At 46.9% G+C, this 24,159-nt stretch overlaps 1 protein-coding gene across 3 annotated transcripts in view; it reads left to right on the top strand.

Annotated features, from left to right (window-relative positions):
* WASL (WASP like actin nucleation promoting factor) overlaps positions 1 to 24,159 on the top strand; it is a 619,654-nt gene that overhangs the window by 296,593 nt on the left and 298,902 nt on the right. For all 3 annotated transcript variants that reach the window (XM_069629112.1, XM_069629113.1, XM_069629111.1), the window contains one exon: positions 17,571 to 17,594. In XM_069629112.1, the coding sequence (XP_069485213.1) occupies positions 17,571 to 17,594 (24 nt within the window). The remainder of the gene's footprint in view (positions 1 to 17,570; positions 17,595 to 24,159) is intronic.

Genomic DNA, 24,159 nt, shown 5'->3' with positions numbered 1-24,159 from the left:
CTGTCTCTCCTATGATCTTTTATCGCTCACTTCACTAATTTTTTCTCTCCTTCTCTTTTCTCCTTACATCCCCCTCCTCTCCTTTCTTCTTGCAAATTGTTCTAAATGCCGATTTTAAGACTTCATGTATACTGTTTTTGCTTCTACTGTTCCATATTTGATGTGTTTCTTGTGGTTAACTGTAAAGCGCATTGGATTAAGGCGCTACATAAAATAATAAACGATATAAAGTTGTTTTCTTGCTTAAGGCTGAGGCAAGAGATTCCATGCCCTAGGCGCCAATGAGAAAGACCTTCCATTACCATTAGTACGATTATATTCTTGGGCATAAAAGCGGCCAGGAATCAGTGGACCCAAGTGCTCTTTTGGCTCGTGTCTAATAAGTCTGGTCCTGAGGCAGACCGAAGCGTTGTCTTGGGCACATTTGTGGGTCAAGATGAAGATTTTGAACTGGACCCGAGCAGCTACTGGGAGCCAGTGCAATTAATTTATGTCCGATGTGCGTTTTTTGGCGCCGATTTTTAGCAATGCAAATGGCATAATTTTGGATGACTTGAAAAATGCATCTTTTCTTGGTGCCACCGAAAAGCATGTTGCAGTAGACCAATCTAGGTAGTATAATGGAACATGCTAGTGTAATGCTATTTTTTTCCGAAAGGAAGGGAGTTATTTGTTTAAGGAGTTTAAAGTAGTAATGTGTTTTTTATTTATTTTTTTTGCTATATAATTTCTCCTGCATTGAATCGGATCGATTGGATATACATGCTGTGAATATTTCCTGTCGCCAGGCTGGGAAACCTCGGTAAATTTAGTATAGTGGTTTTCCTTAGGAAAAACGTCAACACCTTGAGGGTCTCCCCCCGCATATATATGTGGTGTAAAGGGGTTTAAAAAAAGGCAGCATTTTTGGCCATCGCAGTAATCGCATAGATCCCCTGCGGACAATGCACCATCTGTTCTCGGAGCCTGCGGTCAAGGACTTCTTGGAGAAGTTGTTCAAGGCGCCTGATGTCGCAGCCCACTCCAGAGTCGGTTGTTTCGGCTGCGGAAGGTAGAGAGGCCCGTAGCCAACACAAGTGTGCAACTCCCCCCCCCCCACCCCTGACAATGAAGGCCGTAAACTGGATGCGTTCGGGAAAAAGTTCCTCACGGTGGGTGCTACGACGGTAAAAGCTGCCTTCGAGTGGATTGTGTCCACCAACGTATTCCTCATCTTTGATGTATTCCATCCAGCTTTGCTGCTCTTAGGAATTTTTTTCCGCAGAGGTTGCTGTGCGTCGATGTCGAGTCGATGGTCCCTCGAAAGCCTCCGTCGAGGGTGACGTTATCGGGTATATAAGTAGCACGCATGGCGCCCGTTGGCCTCTGTTCCGTTTTTCCGCAGTATACGCTGCTTCGGAGATTCGGCGCGCCTCGAGTTCTGTGAAGAATAGTAAATAAACGAATATGTTCTCGTCATCAACGCCGACCACGACCCCGAGATCAGGTTTCAAAAAGTGCCAGTTGTGCGGTTCAAAAATGTTGATCACAAAAATAAAACGACATGGAGGCCTGTACGAAGTGTCAGGCGATGACGGGGAAGGCCTTGCGGGGAAGGCCTTGCAAGAAAGGAGGGGAAAACTACAGGTTGGTCGCAAACCCGACCGTAAAGCCTCTAGTGTCGAGTCGAGGTCCCGTGAGGAGAAATCTCCTCGACGCGAAAGGCATCGGTCCAGGTCCCGAAGCGATTTCCATCACTTGTCGTCTTCGACGAAAAAATTGAAGAAACGACACCACAGGTCCCCCTCCACCTCATCCTCAGACGAGTCCCCAAAAAGGATGAAATGCCCCACGAAACATTCGTCCTCCGAAGAGTGGGAAGCATTCAAGGTCAAAATGATGGATGTGTTTGAGAAAGCGAAGCCTCGGTCCGTGCCTTCTCCAGAAGCCGGCCGGGAGCGTCATTGCTCCGACGCTCGCACGCCCTTGAGCCCGGGTGATCGAAAAAGGAAGGATAGAGAACCTTCCAGGACGCCGAGCGAAAAGGACCGTTCGAGTCGACTCGACCGCTCGAGGTCACCAACGCCATCCGAGACCCAACGCACCTCGAAGGGCAAATCTTCGAAGAGCGCCTCGACGCCCTCGAAGCAGGCTCCGTCGACAACTATTTCGTCGACGCCATCAACGCCTTTGTCGAGGTCCACCCCGAAGCCCTCGGCGCCAAAGGCTCTAGCCAAGCCAAGCCAGCCAGAAAAAGGGAAAGACAGGGTTACAAGACCTGTAATACCCTCAGATCCCTGTAATACACCACTTCCTCCTCCTCTCCCAGAGAAGGTTTTCAAGCCTCTCCCTAGGAAGGAGTTTTTCAAGTCCCTGACCTCATTTTTTGAGGAACAGGAAAGATCTGAAGAGGAGAATGTAATAGAATTTTGGGCTAGAATCTGGCACCCCAAATGTCCCAGAATGCCTGATTTCAGAAGAAAGCAGAATGAGGGACTTGGTGGAATCATTACACAGTGCAAGTGGCATTGAGACATCTCCTGAAAATGACTTTGGCAGACCAGAACCAGGAGAGCATGCCAGTCCATCATACAGTCAGTTAATGACGAAGGTAGTAGATTACTTAGGATGGGGCTAGACCATCGGCCCAATTCATCCAGGATGATTTGACAGATATATTGGACCATGGTCCCACCGATGACCCAGTACTACCCGTTAATGTAGCCTGCAAAATAGGGTGGCCAAAAATTGGGAAACTATGGATTCTATTCCTCTGGTAAATAAATCCCTCACCTCAAAATACCGTCCTGCCAGTAGCGACCCCGGCTATCTGTCCAAACATCCCACTCCTGAGAGTCTGGTCATACAAGCAGCCACAGCTTCTAACAAACTTGCGTACCCCTCTATCCCTCCCGACAGGGACGATGAGCGTGTAGATGGCTGGGCACGGAAGGTATTTTCAGCTCGGAGTATGGCTTTAAAATCTTCCAACTCCACATGTGCCTTTGCAAAGTTTTCGTACACGCTGTTGGAGTGCATCACAATGGCGATGGAGCACATACCAGAAGCGGACGAAAGCGAAGGGTTCCTAGCCCTCGTTGGTCATGGAAAGGAAGCCATGCAGGAATCCCTTCAATCTGGATTGGACACTGCGGATAGTGTAAGCAGGTCCATGGGCACTAGCACGCTAATGCGCAGATTTGGGTGGTTATGGAAGTCCGGTTTTGCACCGGACGTACAGAACCGCCTTCTGAACATGCCCTTTGACGAGTCTCACCTTTTTGGCAGCAAGGCTGACGAGAGCCTCGAGAGGTTGCAGACCTCAAAAGCAGCTGCCAAATCATTAGGGGCTGCTATTAGGCAACCTCAGCCTTTTTGTGTGCCAGGACAATCGCGGTGGGGACGATCCTATCGTTACTAATACTCATATGGAAAGGCGAGAGGAATGGCCAGTGACAGTGGCCAGAGGGGCAACTCGTGGTGGACGAGTGAAACGTGCAAAGCCAGCTCCAGCTCCAGCCTCTTTGCCATCAACGGCTGCAACAACCGCCACAAAACCACTTTCAGGACTTGCATCACAAAACACCTGTAGGAGGCAGGCTGTGACAGCATCTGCAAGAATGGCGAGCCATTACTTCAGATGTTTGGGCTCTAGAAATAATAGCCCAAGGTTACTGCCTTCCTTTTCTAACGCAACCTCAAAGCAATCCACCAGGGAGACACCCTTTGAAGTTTTCAGACCCGCTCCTACAGCAGGAAGTTCTAACCCTGCTGGAGAAAGGTGCTGTAGAACCAGTACCTGCAGTGGAGAAGAACAAGGGATGGTACTCCCCGTATTTTTTGATCCCCAAAAAGGACGGAGGACTGAGAGCCATCTTGGACTTAAGAAACTTGAACAAGTTCCTCAGGAAGGATAAGTTCAAGATGGTTACCCTTTCTCAGATCCTTCAGGCCCTTCAACTTCAGGACTGGTTGGTGTCATTGGACCTCCAGGATGCTTATTTTCATGTGCCGATTCGTCTCAAGCACAGTACCGGAGGTTCGTAGTTGGCGACTCACTATCAGTTTCGAGTCCTGCCATTCGGATTGACCTCCGCCCGAGGGTATTCACCAAGTTAATGGTAGTGGTGGCAGCGCACCTCAAGAGAGGGGGGATTCACGTCTACCCCTACCTGGACGATTGGTTGATCAGGGCACGTTCTGCCGAACAAGCACTGGATCATCTGAAAGTCACCTGCCACTTCCTCCACAGACTGGGCTTCTCCCTAAATTTCAAGAAGTCTCAAATGACACCTTCCCAACAGCTCCAGTACATAGGAGCTGTATTAGACACATCCCTGGGAAAGAGCTCGCCTCCCAAGGCGAGGGTTCAAGACATTCTTCAGATGGTTTCCAAATTCCAAAATGCCCAAAATCTCCAGCCCTACGACTTCTTAAGGTTGCTCGGCCTCAGGGCATTTTGCATCTTCCTGGTGCCAGAGGCACGTTTGAGGATGAGATCCCTTCAATGGGCTCTAAAGACTCAGTTGTCCCAGTTCTCAGGTCAAATGACGGATCTTCTCCAGATTCTGAACAAGGTTCGACAAGATCTTCTATGGTGGACTTGTACAGAGAACATCCTAAAAGGAGAACTTTTTTGGCAACCATGGCCAGTGATCACAGTAGTGACAGACGCCTCACTCATGGGGTGGGGAGCTCATGCCAACGATCTGACAATCAGCGGTTGTTGGTCTCTATCGGAGTCCAAATTGCACATCAACCTTTTAGCGCTGAAAGCTTTCCTGCCATCTGTCGGGGGGGAAAAAATGTCCTGATAATGACGGACAACACAGTGGCCATGCATTATCTAAACAAGAGGTGTAGGGTCACTCACTACCTCTGTGCAGAGAGGCAATGCAGCTCTGGTATTGGGCAATTCAGGAAGGTATCTCTTTAACGCCAGTTCATCTAGCAGGGGAGGAGAATATGACGGCAGATGCTCTGAAAAGGCAGAGCACGGTGTCCCACGAATGGGAACTGGCTCAGGAAGTCATTCAAGAGATCTTTACCCTTTGGGGAACCCCTCAAGTAGACCTATTTGCGACCGGAATCAACCGGAAGTGCGAAAGGTATTGCTCAAGGGAATTTCCCCCGAGAGGAGCCATGGGAGACGTGTTCATGGTGGAGCGGAATTTGCCACTATTGTACGCGTTCCCTCCGATTCCTGTCATTCCTCAGGTCATCAGGAGACTGAGATGGTTTGGGAACCGCATGATCCTAATTGCCCCGGATTGGGCCAGGAGAACGCGGACCTTCTAGACATGTCTTTCTCAGAGAGAGGACCTTCTCTCACAAATGGAGGATCAGGTTCTCCATCCAGAGGTCAAAACTCTCAACCTTCATGCTTGGTATCTGAAAGGCTGAGATACAAGGATTGGGACCTTCCAGATGACGTCGTGGAGGTGTTGCTTTCGGCAAGAAGGCCAGCAACAAAATCTCTATACCATTGCCGTTGGAAGAAGTTTTGCAACTGGTGCAGAGAAAAGAATGTCAATCCTTTTCTATGTTCTATTCCGAAAGTACTGCCTTCCTCTTGTCCCTAGCGCATAGAGGTCCAAATGTTGGTACCATTAAAGGTTATCTTGCAGCGCTTTCCATCTTAAAGCGCTCGTCGGAAGAATGCTCCTATTTCAAAATTCCTTTGGTAGTGCAATTCTTACAGGGACTCACTAATGTGTTTCCTCCTTACCCACTCCAAGTGCCAATTTGGGATCTCAGTTCTAAAATTCTTAATGTGTGCTCCTTTTGAGCGTTTGAAAACTTGTCCATTAAGATTTCTTACATGGAATACTGCTTCCCTAGTTGCTTTAACATCTGCAAGAAGAGTGAGCGAATTGCAGGCACTGTCTTCTGGGCCACCCTATACTGTGTTCCATAAGGAAAAAGTTGTGTTGAGGGTTAAACCCTCATTTTTACCTAAAGTAGTATCTGATTTTCATTTAAGTCAGAAAATTGTTTTACCCGCATTCTATCCTCCACATCATCCTACCAAGGAGGAGGAAAGATTACACAGGTTGGATCCAAGAAGGGCTTTAAGCTTTTACATCTCTAGGCTTTCCAAGCTTAGAGTGGACAACCAACTGATTATCGACTACACCGGAAGGAAATTGGGTCAATCGGTAACACAACAGACAATATCACGCTGGATTGTGCTTTGCATTTCAGAATGCTACAGATTAGCACAAAAAGACCCACCAGAAAGGTTAAGGGCTCATTCCACCAGAGGCATCACCTCTAAAGGTCCATTTGTGAAGCAGCAACTTGGTCTTCACTGCACACCTTTTTGAAATTCTATAGTCTGGATGCTTCCCAGTCTAAGGAGCTGAATTTTGGTAAAGCAGTACTATATTCAGCCACCTAAGGGCATTGAAAAATCTAACTCCTCCTCCAGAGAAATTTTCCATACTGCTTTGGGAGTCTATCTAAGATGAGGAATACGTTGCAGGACACAATCCACTCGATGAACAAGTTACTTACCAACTGGTAACATCTTTCGATTGGATGTTCCTCCAACGTATTCCTCATTGCCCTCCCAGCCTACCCCTTTGTAGGTTTTTCCCGGGTTATTGCCAACTCAACTCTCGCAAGGCTGCTACCTGTCTGTCGGCAAAATCTACACAGTACAAAATCAAAGGTGAAAAAGGAAAAACAGAACTGAGGCCAACAGGCGCCGCACGTGCTACTTATATACCCGATGACATCACCCTCGACAGAGGCCATCGAGGGACCATCGACTAGACATCAACGCACAGCGCCCTCTGCCGAAAAAAAATTTCCGAAGAGCAGCAAAGCTGGATGGAATACATCTAAGATGATGAATACGTTGGAGGAACATCCAATTGAAAGAACGTTACCAGTTGGTAAGTAACTTGTTCAACTCACTGCCTATCATGCCGTGGTATGACCACGAGATGTGGTACAGATTGGCTCCTCTGTTGGACCACCTGCATAGTATTAACATTGCGGTCGACCTGGCAGAAACTGGGTTTAAGCAGGTGAATAATGGGTTGATTCTCCAGCGTCAAGCCTGGCTTTGCTGTACTGATTTCCGGCTAGAGATTCAGCACAAGGTAGTGGACATACCAGGTGAAGGAGAACATCTTTTCGGAGATCAGATTGACGCACTAAAGAATATGAAGGGAGAATCTGATTCTGCGAGGTCCCTGACAGCCCTGCAGAGTAGATGTTCTTTTCGACCCTCTTGCTCCTTTCGTGGGGTCTTGGTGAATGCAAGGTTTGCAGGTTCTCGGGACAAAAGGTACAATAAATCTACCTTACTACTACGTCCCGTCCCCTTTCCTCCATACTTGTGGGACATCTCCCCGTCCTGTGGGACGGGACCAGAGCACTTTGTAAAAAGCATCCAAATTTTTCCATAAAATTGTCCTTCCTCTTTCCTGCGTGGGGCCCGGCACGCGGCCGTAACTCCGCCCACCTTGGCTCCGCTCTGTGCATCGCCCCTCAGTCCTTTTCTCTGCTCGATCGGGGCCGGACGCACTTGCATCCTCAGAAGATTTTCTTCCCTGTTTTCCTCTCTGGCTCTCGCTAGAGTTCGTCTTCTAGTCTGTCTTTTAAATTAGATTTTCCAGACTGTTCTTCGTGTCATCGTCGCTTCGCGAGGGCGGATCCCCATCCTTTTTGTGAGTGTTTGGGTCCGGAACACCGTTGGGGACTCCTGTTTTTACTGTGACTCCCTTTCGGTCCGGGCTCTTCAACGTCGGTTGGAACGGTGGGAGGAGGTGTTCCGACGCACTCCTCCATCTCATTTTCAGGCATTCATCGACGAGGAGAAGAAAAGCCCGGTGAGTTCTTTACTTTACAGAGCACCCCGGCTGGGGGATACCTTCCCGGGTTCCTCTCTAGCTGGTAGGGGCGTTGATCGCTCTGTCACCGGGGTTCACCCTGAGGCGCCTGTTGGGCCTAATAATTCTACCAGAGTTTTCTCTGAGGGTCTCCGTAAGGGGCCTGTGTACACCGGAGTAACTTCCGAGGCCCCTCCTGTGGGGGCTGTGTGTAGACCCAGTTCTGCTGAGTCACAGGAGCTTGCTCTGAGGCCTCTTTCGGCTTCCCTGAAAAACAAGACCGGGGTGCACCCGAGGCCTTGGCTGGGCTTGTGTTTACCGAACGGATGTTAGAGGCCCGTGCCGATAAGGCTATTACCGGGCCTAGGCCCGAGGTCCCTCGTACAGAGGCTAAGGCTACCAGCAGTTCTGAGGGGCCGGGCAGGGCCCTGTCAGTGAAGCGGTTTCTCACCGTTCCCGCTCTTGTGGTGATACCAGATCTGTTGAGGGGGCAAAGAAGCAAGGTTCTTCTTTTACCAGCAGTGCCGAGGTCCTTCCTTCGAAGGCTCAGTTGGCGGTTGGTATGTCGTAGAAACATTCCAGGCCTCATAGTACCAGCTCCGCCGAGGTTGCTTATGTTAAGGCTAAAATTAAGACCCCTGATCCATCGACCTGGACCTCTGCCTCACGTGCCACAGTGCCCCTCAGATGAAGACAAAATGGCGGCCGTTCCCGCCACGACCACGGCGGCCATTTTAGGTACTACCCCTACAACTACGCCATCGGCCTTTATGTGGATACGTCGGCGGAGGGCCCGGCGTGGCACCCTTCTCCGTTACGTCCCTGGATTTGTCCACCTCATGAGGCCTCCTCAGGTTCCGAAGCAATCTCCTGAGGATGCTTTTTTCAGTAAATTTCAAGCGTTTATGCACACCGACCTCATGAGGGAGTATTTCAAAGGGCTTTTTAAGGAAATTTGTCCACCAGTGCCTTCGGCTCCTCCCATTCCTCTGGTGGTTCCGCCGACGCCTCCTTTGCCCGTGGTGCCTGCGCCTGCCCTTCCGCCTTTGCCACCGTTGTCCCCAGTGGACAAGGCAGTGCCTGACACGGTTCAGCAGGATCCTGACCTGTCAGATGACCCTCAAGGCGAGCAGGACAACGAGGACCTTCCCCGCTCTGTTAGAGCTTTTCATGACCACTGGACATGATTAATTTCTTAGATGTCCCGGTTCCCGAGGCACCTGCTCCACAGGAGGGCGTGCTTTCTGGGGCCTTCACCCTGTCTCCTTTGGAGCGTACTAGCCTTTTCCTGCAGAAGGATGTTTTGGCCGAGGTCCGGAGAGTCTGTGAGAAGCCACACAGCCTGCACTCTTCTTGTTGTCTTGTCCGCCTCCCTCCTCCACAGTGGTGGCTGCGGCCACGTTGCAGTCCAGACCTGCAGCATCCTCTTCCGCGACGGCTATTCAGGTCTTGGGAAAGGAGGACAAGCTCATGGACTCCCGAGGGAGGAAAATCTTTGCCAATTCGGCCTTGCAGCTCAGGCAGGCCAATGCTGAATTGATTTTGGCCGGAGCTAACATGCGGTTGTGGAAAGGTATGTCGGAGTTTGAGGAGCGCATTCCGGTCGAGAAGTTGGAAGATTTCTGAGGTGGCCTTTCCGATGCCAAGGTCTTGGCCCAGGATCTCCTGGAGGCTGCGGCTCATCACGTAGACACCTCGGCTCGGGGCATGATGCTCGGGTTTGATAGTTCAAGGCAAGCGTGGTTGCATGCCACTAAGTTTTCAAAGGAAGTGTAAGACAAGTATTGGACCTTCCATTCGATGGTAAGGAGCTTTTTCATTCTTCTACTGATGTAGAGCTCACCAAAACCAAGGATAGCACTCAGACGGCTAAATCATTGTCTGTTCTGGTTAAAGCTCCTTTCAAACCTCAGAGACCGTTATCGCAGAGTCGACCTTCTTCTGGTTTCAGGGGCTTCCTCGACCGCAAATCGCGCAGAGTGGATACTCCTGCGGGGAATAACCGCCGTATACCACAGCGTACGCAGTATTTCTCCCGCTCCTCAGCTTCCTCATCAGGTTCAGGTGACACCGCCACCGATAAACGTGCCAAATGAGGGTTTTCTGTGCTCGCACGAGACCCCAGTGGGAGGACGCATTGCGTCTCATTGGGAGGCGTGGCAGACCATCACAGAAGACAGATGGGTCTAGTCAGTCGCTCGGGCGGGCTTCCGCTTACCTTTACCCCTACCCCACCCCTCAACCCTCCTTTTCAGCTGTCGGGCTCACCCTCCCTCAAGGCCGAGGTTCAGAAACTTCTGCTCCTCAGAGCTGTGGAACCCGTTCCCCTTGGGGAGCAAGGGGAGGGCTTCTACTCCCGGCTGTTTACGGTGCCCAAACCCAACCAGGCTGGCCTGCGCACCATCCTAGACCTTTTCCCAGTTCAATCTGTCCTTACCCCAAGAGAAATTCAAGATGATCACGCCCGGCCAGATTCGCTCCTCGTTGCAGGCGGGCGATTGGCTCAGCGTGGTGGACCTTCAGGATGCGTACATGCATATCCTGATTTGGGCTCCATACAGGAGGTACCTCTGTTTCTCTTTGGGAGAGGAGCACTTCTAGTTTCGGGTGCTTCCTTTTGGCCTCAGCTCGGCGCCGCGTGTCTTCACGAAGATGATGTCGGTGATTGCGGCCTATCTTCGTCTCCAGGGTATCCATGGGTATCCGTATTTGGATGACTGGCTCTTACGCCGGGGTGCGCCCCGAGGCCTTGGTGGGGCTTGGTGTTACCGAACTGATGTCCGAGGCCAGTGCAAATAAGGCTGTTACCAGACCTGGGTCCGAGGTCCCTCATACAGGGGCTCGAGCTACCAACATTTCTGAGGGTCTGGCAAGGCCTTATTGGTGAAGGTTGTTTCTCACCGTTCCTGCTCTTGCGGCGACACCAGATCTGTTGAGGGGGCAAAGAAGGAAAATTCTTCTTTTACTGGCAGCGCCGAGGTCCTTCCTGAGAAGGCTAATTTGGCGGTTGGTATGTCGCAGAGACATTCCAGTCCTCATAGTACCGGCTCTACCGAGGTTCCTTATGTTAAGGCTAAAGTTAAGAACCCTGATCATCGATGGGGACCCCTGCCTCACTTCCTCACGTACCGCAGTTCCCCTCAGGTGATGACAAGCTCCTGCACATAAACCATTTGGAGCTTCTGGCGATTTTCTTGGCGCTCAGGGCGTTCAGACCGGTCATTGTCAACAAAGTGGTCCGCATGAGAACGGACAATGTGGTGTCAATGTATTACATCAACAAGCAGGGGGAACAAAGTCCCCCCCCCCCCCCCCCCTAGTGGACCTGTCCATCCATATTTGGGAGTGGGCTGTGCTTCATGGTGTCTGGCTGCTTGCAGTGCACATCCCGGGCCAGCTGAATGTCACAGCAGATGCCCTCAGCCGGCGGACAGTGGTCAGCTACGAGTGGGAGTTTAAGGCGGAGGTCCACTCAGGGATTTTCTCACGCTGGGGCACACCGCAGGTGGACCTCTTCGTGACGGCGGCGAACAAGAAGTTTCCTCTGAATGCCTCCAGAGGGGGGGGCTGGGAGCTTCCTCTCTGGGGGATGTCCTAGAGATTCCATGGCACAACATGAGAGCTTACGCCTTCCCGCCTATGCCTCTAGTTCACCGGGCGATTTGGAAGTTGAAGAACTCGGTGAACTGTTCTCTTCTACTGATAACCTGGCCGGCCGCCACAGGGCTTTGGTTCTCAGAACTCCAACACCTGTCGGTTTATCCGCCGATCAGGTTACCGGTAACTCCCGATCTTCTCCACCAGGGGGAGCAGCAGCTGTGGCACCCCTACCCACAATCGCTCAGCTTGGCGGCATGGTGCCCGAGTTCAGGTCTTTAGAGCATCTGAATTTGTCTGCGGATAACATGCGTATTATGCAGGCAGCCAGAAAACCCTCGACCAGATCTCATTACAGGAGTAAATGGCTCATGTTCTGTCATCTGTCATTGGTGTCTAGAGAAGAAATTGGATCCAAGGGGGGCCACGATTGACACGGTGTTATCCTTCGTGTCCTCCCGAGCAGAGTCAGGGGTTCATGTTCTGTCATGCAGGACTTACCTTTCAGCGGTCTCCGCTTATCTTTCTACGGATCAGTGTTCGTACTCTCTGACTAACCCAGTGGTAAAGAGGCATTTCGCTGGTTTAACACGCCTTTACCCTCCAGTTCGTAATCCACACCCGCCATGGGACCTGAATGTTGTCCTGACGGCGCTGTGCCATAAACCCTTTGAGCCGATGGCTACTGTGGACCTCAAGTACTTGTCTTGAAAAGTGTCCTTTTTGGTCGCCGTCACATCGGCAAGGAGAGTGAGTGAGCTCCAGGCATTGTCGGTGGAGCATCCTTCTTGGTCTTTCACAAGGACAAGGTAGTCCTTCGAACTAATCCGGCTTTTCTGCCGGAGATAGTGACCAAATTCCATTTGAATCAATCGATCTCCCGACCAGTCTTTTTTCGAACCCCGCCTCTGAGGCGGAGAGGGTTCTACACTGTCTTGATGTCCGAAGAGCTCTTAAGTTCTACCTGGATAGGACTTCCGAGCTTCGAAGTTCTTCTCAACTTGTTGTGACTTTCGGCAACCCTCAGGGCAAGCAGGCATCTAAGGCAACTATTTCTAGGTGGATTGCCTCCTGCATCACTGTCCAAAAGCTGAAACCTCCTAAAGGTATTCATGCACACCTGGTGCGGGGCAAGGCAGCTGCGGTTGCTTTTCAGAAGTATGTTCCCTGGGAGTCCATCGCTAGTGCAGCTACTTGGGCCTCTCCATCTGCTTTCTGTAAGCATTACTGCCTCAATATGAGTTCTAGAGCTGATGCTCAGTTTGGTCAGGCAGTGCTGAAGAGCCTTTTTTCAGTAAGGGGTATTTCCATCCACCCGTAGTGCCTGTAAGCAGTGCTTGGGAATCTCCCACAAGTATGGAGGAAAGGGGATGGGACGTAGGAGTATTACCAGGTTACTCACCGTAGTGACCACCTTACTCCTAGTCCATAGTCCCCTTTCCTCCATACGCCCGCCCGCCGTCCCCTCTAAGGTTCCTCTGTATTGGTAATGGGTCTCTGACCTGGCAAAGAAAAGGACTGCGGGGCGATGCACGGGCCGGACCCAAGGTGGACGGGGTTACGGCCGCGTGCCGAGCCCCGCGCAGGAAAGGGAGGAAGGACACATTTTTGGAAAAATGTGGATGCTTTTTACAAAGTGCTCCGGTCCTGTCCCACAGGACGGAGAGATGTCCCACAAGTATGGAGGAAAGGAGACTATGGACTAGGAGTAATGTGCGGGAGTTTCTCCCGTCAAGGTGGTCACAGACCCACGGCTCCTGGTGAGACAAGGTACTCCTCTCCCAGTCTCTGGCAGAGGCCCTGCAGTGGTGGACTCCCTCTGACAATATCTTGGAGCATGCCCCTGGTGGAACTGGATTTTCAGTACACGATTGGGACTGAATCCTCCCAGGTGGGGTGAGGGCTCACCTAGACCAGCACCAGGTCAAAGGTCTGGTACCGCATGGAGTTGTCTTTGCATATCAACATTCTGGAATTGAGGGCAGTTCACTGGGCACTCAAATCTTTTCTTCCCCTGATTCAGGACTCTGTGTTACGGATTCTCACCGACAACACCACAACTAGGTTCTGTCTAAGAAAACAGGGGGGCACACATTCACAGCCACTGTCCTATGAGGTTCAGGCCATCTGGCACTGGGCCATAGCTCACAAGGTTCAGATCTTGGCTTTCTATTTAACAGGGATTCAAAACATTCAGACGTATGCCCTCAGCAGGAACTCCGCTCAGATGCACGAATGGCGACTGAAGGACGACCAGGTGGCAAGGATATTCGGGAAATGGGGGACTCCCCCTCTGGACTTATTCACAAGCCCAGAGAACAAGCAGTGCCGTCTCTTCACCAGCAGAATGTCTTATCTGGACTCTAGGGGGGACGTGTTCTATTTTTCGTGGATGGGCCTGTTCGCTTACACGTTTCCCCTGATCAGGAAAACAACTCAGATGATTCACAAAGTTCCATGCAAGGTGATACTGGTGGCCCCGTTCTGGCCCAGACAGACCTGGTTCTCGGACCTTCTTCACCTAGTGGTGGATGCCCCTCTTCACCTGGGGTCTGATCCAGATCTTCTTTCACAGGACAAGGGGAGGGTGTGGCATCACAACCCGTGCTCCCTCGACCTTGCAGTATGGCTCCTGACCACTCAGAGTTCGGAAACCTAAGGATTCCTCAGGATTGTCGCTGCATCTTGGCTGTAGCAAGGGCGCCCTCTACCAACATGTCTTGCGCTGATAAGTGGAAAAGTTTCTGAATCTGGTGTTCGCAGCAGCCACACTTGCTACCATTGCAGGTTCCCCCTCAGCAACTCCTTCCTCACCTACTGTTGTTGGCAAAGGAGGGTCTGGCATTGTCATCTATCAAAGTCCACTTGGCGGCCATCTCAAGTTTCACGCGGCAGCGCAACTCTACACCTCAGTTCAGTGACAGATTGATTAAACATTTCCTCAAGGGGCTTTTCAGGACTTTTCCCCTGAAGAAGTGGTGTTCTCCGGTTTGGAGTCTTAACTTTGTACTAGTGGCCCTCATGAAACCACCGTTTGAGCCTATGTCGACGGCAGCCATCAAATTTCTCACGTGGAAGGTCGTTTTTCTTGTGACCATTACATCTGCCAGGTGGGTTTCGGAGCTGCAGGCTTTGGTCATTCACCCGCCATACCTATGTTTCATGAAGGTTCTCCTCTCTACAAATCCCCACTTTATTCCTAAAATTCTGTCAGATTTTCATAAGAACACTACGATGGCCTTAAAAAAACGTTTTCCTAAAGCTTCCACTCCGGCGCAGAAGGCATTGCATTAATTGGCTGTCAAGAGAGCTTTGTATTTCTATCTGGACCGGATGAAGTCGTTCAGGGCATCTAGGCAACTATTTGTGGCTTTCGGCCTCTCCACCAAGGGGAAGCCGATTTAGAAACAAGGCATCTCTTGATGGTTCTAGTCTATGATATCATTCTGGCACGAGAAAGCCAACAAGCCTTTACAGTCCACTCCCAGGACTCACTCTACGAGGTCCACGGCTTCGTCAGTGGCTCTTTGGGCGGGTATACTGATCAGTGACATTTGCCAAGTAGCAATGTGGGCAGTCCTGCACACATTTACCAGGCACTACTGTTTGAATCAACAACATACTGAGGACGTGCAAATAGGAAGGGCTGTGCTCCAACGCCTGTTCCAGTAAGGTAAGGCCCGCAGCTTCTGGGGTTTTGGCTATTCTCATGTTTTCGTTTTTCGAATTACTGAAAGTATGTCTTTCTGTTGTTTATATCTACCAGAGGTAAGGATCACGTTTGGCTGTTCTGCACCGCCTCTTATTGCTACGTAGTCTAGTCACAGCATGTGAATCCATGAAAGATCCAATGTTGGAGAAGGGAATAGTTTCTTACGTGTAACTCCATTTCTCCAGCATTTGTATCTTTCCCCCCTTCAGGTAAACATCCTCTTCAGGTATTCTTCTGGTTTGGAGAGGTTAAAATTTGAAGGGAAACCGTGGGGGCGGGCATATATACTGGATGTCCCATTGGTGCGGCCTAAAACACCCATAAGGACGTTGATAGGACACTGAAGGTGTCAAGGTTTTCCAGCCTAACGTCGGGGAATTATTCACAGCATGTGAATCCATGAAAGATACCAACACTGGAGAAATGGAGTTACAGGCAAGAAACTACTCCCTAACCTGAGATTCCGCACCCAGGGAGGCTTCCAAGAACACGCTTCGTATTTTGACTTTATCTAGAACTGGAATTGAGCCGTTCTCGATAGGAAAATTCAAGTAATTTACAGAAGGTTTTGACCTCAAAGGCTGTTTTGTTACTGTTAAGGCACAGCCAGTCGCTGATAGTCTGACATTATGTGATCAACTTTATTTTTCATTTTTTAACTGACCTGCAATTCCTTTCGTAAAAATGTTTACATAATGCATAATTGCAGTATTGTTACTGTGAAACACTGCATTGTCTCCATCTTATTCAGTAATTATTAGGCTAGTCTACCTAAATCTGTGTTTACTATATTTTAATTGGTACAGGAAGACTCATATTGACGAGTGAACACATTTGAAAATGTATATGATCACACAGCCAAATACTTGTGATGGAAAACCTAGTTCTGTGTTTTGCTGGCTGTATATATCTGCAATTGGTGCTCAACCCATGGACTGATCACAAACTCCTTGACACATCCACTCTGCTTAGTCCTACTTTCTTACCTCTTCCATATTGAATACATAACGTTTACTAGATGTTTGTGCAAAGTAGTTCTCAATTGTTCCATCCAGTCTGTGGATCTACAGAAATCACTTCACTATATACAGACCTACAGAAATACCATGCACTGTAGTCAGCCTCAAGAGCTCGCTTTGCTCTGCGATTATGATTGCATTATATATTGGCACCTGCGGTAGAGAGCTGGCCAATCCGGAGGGCAGGAACGCAAGTGGAATCCGTAAGTAATGGACCACATTTCATGTATCTCTGTCTAGCATTCACTCTGCCCTTTGAGGCAGTGCTCCAGGCTGAGTCTCCACTGGAGTGACACACCTTGATCCTCCTTCCCACTGAATTGTGTGCCTCTTGGCACACCTAGGTCCTGTAGATAGTTTCAATCACTACCATATGTATACATTCTTTTGAAGGGAAGCATGAATTTGGCAATGCACAGTTCCCTTGAAAACAAATACAATAAGTATAGGCATCCCCAGATGGCATCCTGGAGTGCTAATAGCAAATGCAACTTTGATGGGCCTGCAGTGCTGGAATGCTACGCTTCGGCCTATCCGTCTCTGTATTAAGGGTCGTTACTGCCCCTACTCCCCACCCGAAAGTGGTGTTTAATGATGTATTGAACAACGTTTATATCATTGACAAGCAAGTGCCATTTTGTCCACCTGAATTTGACAAATTGTGTCTGCCACAACACCATACTATGTACTTGGTCTTCAGCTATGACTTTCCTTTAACATTGTGAACTTTTTGATTTATGAAACTTCTTGCCTTCTCCTTATACAACAAATGATGGGGCAAGCATACAGTATGCAGGACGCATCCCTGTGCAAAACAGATTTCACGCGGCTGCACAGATTCTTGCAATGAAAATTATTTTCAGAGCTTTATCATACCTATTTATTGGTTTGTGTCCATTCATGCAGCTAACTTTTACATTTTACAGACATCCCTCACGCCAAGCCTTACTAAAGATGTACACAGAAATGCTGTATTATTGCTAATTTTATGTCTTTGGTACAAATAACTTCTGGTGACATTACTTTTATTAGTTTAAAATTGCTATTTAAATAAGTTTGTTTGCTAATCAATAACATTTAAGTTGGCAAACTCTACTAATGTATGCCTTGAAGTTTGCGATTAGTTGTCATATATTTAAGATACAAAAAATTCCGAGAAGTTGCATTTCCAATTTACAGTATACTGTTCTATGGCCATTCTCTGGTCAAATGTTGGACGATGCAATTAGTTTTGAGCCCTATACCAAATTAAGTAGGAAATCATGTATTGTATTTGAAATTGGCAAATTCAACTTGTGTTCATATTCTTTTGTTCACAAACTATAGATTTGATATTGCTTATGTATGCCATTTGTACTAAGCTGTTACAAATGTTTAAATCTAATTGTAACTTAAATCATTAACTGTTATTTTTTTCAACAGAAAGAAGAAAGACTCCAGTAAATGGTAAGTCACAATTGTTCATTTGCGGTTTCTCTGAATAAACATGGACTAGCCCAGGAGTAAAACAAAGCAAAAAATAAGACAAAACCCCTGCTTTGCTCTTAAAGATTTATCATGGAAAAAACACCTTTCTGCTGAAATCTCTTAAGTGATATAAAATGAATAACTCTAGACCAACCCAATCTTTAATATAAAGAGGGAATACAGAAAACCTGCCTTACAGAACCCATGTGGCTCTTTCTGGAGTTCAGAATTAAATTCAAACTGACTCCTCTACGCCAGTATTCTAGAAAAGATGCTCATGAAGTCCACAGTAGCTGCTCCCCTAACTGAATGGCAATCTGAGACCTCAGGTCAACTATCTTACCTGGGTGATTTAAACCAAAATTCTGGGGACAGAAACACTGGGATAGGTTCCTCAAAGCCTAAGGCTTTTTGAATACTTCTACCCAAGACCTGATATGTCTGTTATACAGGACACTCTTAAAAACCTAGCAAAAGCACCTGAGACGTAACTACTCAGTGCAACCAATAAATAGATGAAAAGGTAATTTCTTAGGTCCCCCAGCCAGGGAACTGGCCAATTCTCCCACAATGCAGATAGACCTAGCAGCATGTTGGCAGAGTATCAACTTTTCTGAACCCCTTGAATAATGTAGTGGAAGAAATTCCATAGAACAGGGTATTTTACCTATGTTCGTTCTCAGTAGAGGGGCTCTCACACTCTTGCTTGTTTAGTAAAATCTGGGGATTCACCCCTAGTAACTCAAGGTAATCCGGACATGGACCACTTGCTCACTGTGCCATGTAGGCGCTCAGCTTCACCTCACTAAGGAGGCCCAACAAAGCCGAACCATGTGTCTGTGGTTGCTGATAGTACTCTTCTTCTGAGAAGAATTGCCTAGCATGTCGGTGCTGGACTGCCCTTGTGGGGGTGTGACAGACTGATCTGCAAATGGATATTTCTTGTCTGTGAAGGGTGCAGTGAGCTAAAACATGGTTGTAGACCCTCGTGAGGGAAATTCCATAGAACAGTGTGAGGCTGTGGACTCACCTTCTTGTTTTGGACCCTGTCTGCCCTGTTGCCTACCACTCCCATTTGAAGGGTCATTCTACCGTGTATAGGCATTGTTCAACTTACCTTCTATGCTAACTAGATGAAGTTGTTTACATTTATAATCTTTGTATTGAAGTGGCTCAAGGTGACTTACACCACATTCAAGTGATATTCAAACTTTTTTATGCTGAGCTCCCCCTTGAGTAAATGTATTGTTGCCATACCCCCCCATGCCTTATCTCCTTAAATGCAGTCCCCATGCTCTCCTTTTGAAAGTACTCTCGCCCCCATACCTGGTCATCCTTCAGTCCCCCTAGGAGGGCCAGCCCCACAGTTTGAACGCCACTACCACATATAAGCATCCTGAGAACCTTATATTATCCTGTATTTAATTATGCTAGTGATTTTCTCCGTGCGAAGATACTATAACCTGACTTTCTCAGCAAGCTAATCTTAGATTTGTTGTGTTCAGTATGTTCCAGGTTTTACATTTACTATTTACATCACTACACTAACGGCCTCATCACGAGTTTGGCGGTAGCCCTTGCCTGTGTCTGTTTGAAATGCTCACGTTTCTGGGTATCCTTACAGTCTCTGATTTTATTGAATTCCCATTGCAGGCTCTCAAAAGAAACTATGTGTTTATTTAGTCTAAAGTGGTTGTGACGAATCCGCAGATGTAGTCACTTCTCCCCGAGAGGGAGGGCCTTCCCGTGAGTCCAGGCTGCTACCCGATAGTCCACCTGGAGGTGGTTATCAGCGGGAGGATCTCATAGTCATCCCTTTGGGGGTCCCTCCCTATCTAGGGAGAATGCTGTATAATAACCCTCACCCAGCAACCTACACACCGCTATATTCTGTAGACCTTATTTCCCTACCCAAGACTTCCATGAGTTATTGTTTTAGTTTTGTTTATTGATTAAATCATTATTACTTTAACAATTCATACAAGATAATACACATTAAATATACCAATCAATAAAAAAAACATAGCCTATTAACACGTGTTTAAAATCTCCAATATGAGTCATAGGCTTTATATCCTTAAAAACAAGTTTAAAAGGCCTCATAAATTCTACAAATTTTGGTTCAACACAAGTGTCAATATATCAATGTATATTTGATGTAAATTGCTTCAATTATATATGCATGTGCAAGCCTGTCCACAATAAAAAAATTGAAGAAAACCATCTCCTTTAAATTCATGTGCGAGTCACTATGTGTAAAACATGCAGTAAATTACTTAATCAAAAGTGCATGTTCAATCCTGTCAACCAGTTGAAGGTAGACTTCAATTCTAAATACATGTGCAATTCTGTCCACCATTGGAATTGAGGATGACCATCTTCACATTAAAGTGCAAATCGCTAGGTATGACACCTGCAATGAGTTAGGTCAATCAAACGTGCATATACAGTCCTGTCGCCTAGTTAAAGCTAGACAGTGGCAATTTTCTTCACCTCCAGTTGTAAACTGAAAATTGACCACTGCCACAGTAATGGACGAGGGGGGTAACCTCTCAGACGGGTCGCCCAAAACAAGTCGGTCCATTGTGTTTCCATGTTCAAAGCACTTTTTTAAAAGGATTGACCTTAAAGATTTAAGCTGAGAGCAAAATACCAACAGGTGCTTAAAGGTCTCTAGTATTCCTTGCACTTCGCAAAATCTACATCTGGCGCCCGTCTCATTAATCTCCCGGTGCCTCAACAAGATCTCCCCTGTACAGTACAGATTCCACCTAAACTGGATAAAATCTAGCTGACCTTGGGACAAGGAAAGACACTGTGATATGAAACCACTGTATCTACACATTTCTGTTCCTGGGCAGAGTGTTTTAAGATAACATAACCATGGAGCTTTTCCTTTGTATGACACCAGTCACTCAAAGTGCTATTTTACCCTTTATCAGGGTCCCTTTTCAGATCCACCTTACTCCCGTTGTCTAACAAATGTTTCACATCTCTCAACAAAACAATTTAATACTGTTGCTGTTTCCTCCTTTATTAAATTCCTCAAATCATCTTATAGTGTATTTACAGAAGGACACAAGAATTTACGATATAGGTCCAAGATTTTCCAATGTCCTTTTTATCTAGATGGAATTTAGCCCAACCACATACCTAATGGCATCAGATTCCACTGCATTAGTAATGGAAAGTACCTTCTGCCATATTAAGCTGTCTAAAGATCTGAGGAAATCCAAAACCCAGTCTTGGTGAATTTCTACACTATATGTAAATTTCAGAAATTACGTTCCCTTTATAATGCTGCATTATCTTTTCTTTATAAACCTCATTTGCCTTAATGGATTATGTAAATTTGTATCTGGTTTCCCAGTAATGGAATAGCCCAAATACACCAGATGTTTCACTTTTTCTAAAGCGGCCTCATTAACTGGCCATTGCATATTTGTGACTTTTTTACTGGCCATCACACATTTTGTTTTAGTAGCATTAATCTTTAAAGAATCGTCTCTTGCATAAGCTGAAAAAATGTGGATAATCTCTGGAAACCAATACTTGTTCGATTCAATAGTAAGAAGGTCGTCGGTGTAGGCAAAGCACTTTATACTCAAGTTTCACAATCTGAGGAGCAAATGCGACCTGTTCTAAAGCTTCGCTGAAGTCTGAAATGTACATATTAAAAAGGAAGGGGGCCAAGATGCACGCTTTCCTTAAACCATTATGGTTTTTAAAAAACAAAAATTATGAAGGGGCCGCATCCTGATTCAGCCGCACCTGTACATTGGAGTTTTCATGCAACCTCATGATCAATTTTAGCAGGCCTGTTGGAATACCCCAATTCACTAGTTTCTGCCATAAACTGTTGCAAATCACTAGGTCAAATGCAGAGGATGATCAGTCTCGGGAGGATAGCTCAGGAGCAACGCGGTCACCTTGGAAGCAAGACGATGCAGAGCAACACAGGTTCATTCCTTGGGTACGTGTTTAGAAACTGGGTATTAAGCGTGTTATAAATAACCAATTCTAATCAAAAGCCACCAAGTGAATCGCTGCACATTTTCTCCCCCAAACTACATCCTGTCAACTTTTTTATTATAAACTCATTCAATTTGGTACCATCTAAACCTGGTTTGGGTATTTTTTTATTCTTCCAGTCCCTGTCACCCAATCTTCCAGGTTCTGTAAAATGAATGCTGCAAAGATTACTATCTGTGATTGGGCGATCATTTTTGGGGTCTGATCTAATCCCTCGTTTGAAAATGGGGATTATGGATGATGTTTGCCAGGAAGTTGGAAAACACCATTTAATATGATGTCGTCAAACAAAAATGTCAGCGTATTAGCCCAAGCGACTGGACCTCCCTTGAAAAGGCTATTTGACAGGTTAGGGCTGTGGTCTTGAATTACTAGCTTTCAGAATGTTATAAATGTCCTCTAATTCAAAAGTAAAGTCTCTTGATTGGACACGTTTTCAGTGAGGGCCATTTTCTCATTGAAAGGGGGCCCAGCCACCGTGTAAATGGACTTTAGATGTGAAACCTAGTCTTTCTCTGAAACTGCATCAATAAGGCATGCCACTTGCCATGTCTTTACTGAGTTAATTATTCTCCAAGTTTCTAACATCCTTGGATTTAAGGCAATCAAGGATGTTTTTTGCATCCTCTTGAAATAGCCTAGCCTTGTGTCTTCTGACCCAATTTTTATAAATCTGCTTAGCCTTCTTTATGTTTGTTTTCCAAGCCGCAGCCATGGTCCTTTTCTTAATAAGCCTAATTTCGGCTCTCAATTCCTTTTTGTTTTTGTATACACTTTTTGTCCCACATCCTTCCCGGTTTTACCTCTTCAGAGTGTCTCCTCCAAGGTGTAAGAAAATAAGTTGTTAAAATCATCTGTAGTCCGCGTGACCAGCTTCCAAACAAGAGTAGTAGTACCCATGATCTTTGCCATTTCTCAGTTGACTTGAGAAACCCTGTTCTCGTTCCTTAAATTTCTATTTTGCTGAACATTTGGAAACAAGCCATACATGGTAGTTATCACAAGAGGAACTCAAATTAATACTGCAGCATACTGTGATCACTACAAATATGATCTACTATAGTCCGATTCTTACATTTGTTATAAAGAAATGAATCAGTAAAAATAGTCTGTTGAAATAGATGACCCTCTGTGCCAAGTGAAGCGACTTGTTAAATCTCCCTCTATCGCACCATTCTATTTTAATAGGCCCATAGTGGATAGGCAATTTAACCGGAAATGGCCAAAAAGACTGAAAATAAGTCTGAATGTGATATTTGAACGAATTTAGTCTGTATGAAAAATTCGACCAAATCCCCCGTTCGGTGGCATTCTAGTGAACAAGGAGAGTGGGGGTTGCAGGGTGTCCCTCGCACCTGTTCGTGTACATTTTTTTTTTTTTTTAAAAAAGGACCCTGCAGCTCCGGTTCTCGATCCTGTAAGTGAATGGGAGCAGGCGTTGCAGGGTCAAGGCTAGTCGGCGGGTAAGTATGGGGGTGGGTGGGATAGAGTTATCGGAAATGGCTGCAGGAGGAAATACCAAACATTATTTTTGAAGAAATAACATTTGGTCGTTTCTTCCTCAGTCATTTCAGATACGTGAAAATCACCCAAACTTTCTTGAGGAAGAACCAATCCAACAATATCATTGGAACTTTTGTTTTGTCTTTTTGTAAGAACTCGTTAAATCACCAAGAGGTCAACCTCGATTCCTCAGTCCAGAAGGTAGACCACCTTCTGTACCAAGAAAGTCGACTTTAGTCCTCATTAGTTTTGCCGGTATCATGCCGCTAATACCAGCAAAACTGCCTTAAAATGTCCGCCCCCCGATATGCCGGTATTACCAGTATATTACGGGCGACAGACGACGGTTCGTCCCCATTCCATGAAGTCGGATGGGATTGCCTGAATCACCGGCACCGGTATTACTGGTGCCTGTGATTCAGGCATTTCTTTGCCGGTAGGTGCCTGATCTACCGGCTGGTCAGGCCTACTGGGAGATTAATGCCCCCACCAGGAAACTTGTGTTTTGCCTGTCTGGAAAAAAATGCTGGTGCTAGAATTACCAGCATTTTTTCCAGACCGGAAAAATGGCAATGGGGGCCCTTTTTTTTTTAGTGTAGTTATAAGTATAATGGATAGTATAGGTTTTAACTGGTGGTGGACTATTACTTTATGGATCTTCTGATACGACCCTTAGTATTTTACTTGAGGAAGGGAAACCCCTCATAGATATAGGGAGAGGTAGGTTTTTTTATTTTCATTTAAAATAAGTCTTTAGCAACAACCATGCCACCTGTGCCAGTCTCTGCAGTTTGCATCCTTACATGGTCTAGACTTAGAATGTTGGTTGTTTTCATTATAGCCTAAATAGCGTTCATTTTAATGACTTGTTTCTCAAATTGCTACTTCTGTGTATGCATGTAATCAACGTAGAGTTTGTCCCATGCTCCATTTTTTTGTTTGGTTATATTGTGGAGATCTTTAGCTTTTGCTGCTGTAAACGAGGCATTGGTATCTGTCCACATTCCTG

Source organism: Ambystoma mexicanum, chromosome 12 (assembly GCF_040938575.1).
Source record: "Ambystoma mexicanum isolate Mex_15411 chromosome 12, UKY_AmexF1_1, whole genome shotgun sequence".
Taxonomy (NCBI): Eukaryota; Metazoa; Chordata; class Amphibia; order Caudata; family Ambystomatidae; genus Ambystoma; species Ambystoma mexicanum.
The sequence above is the reverse complement of the archived record's forward strand: the minus strand, read 5'-3'. Positions and strand labels throughout refer to the sequence as shown.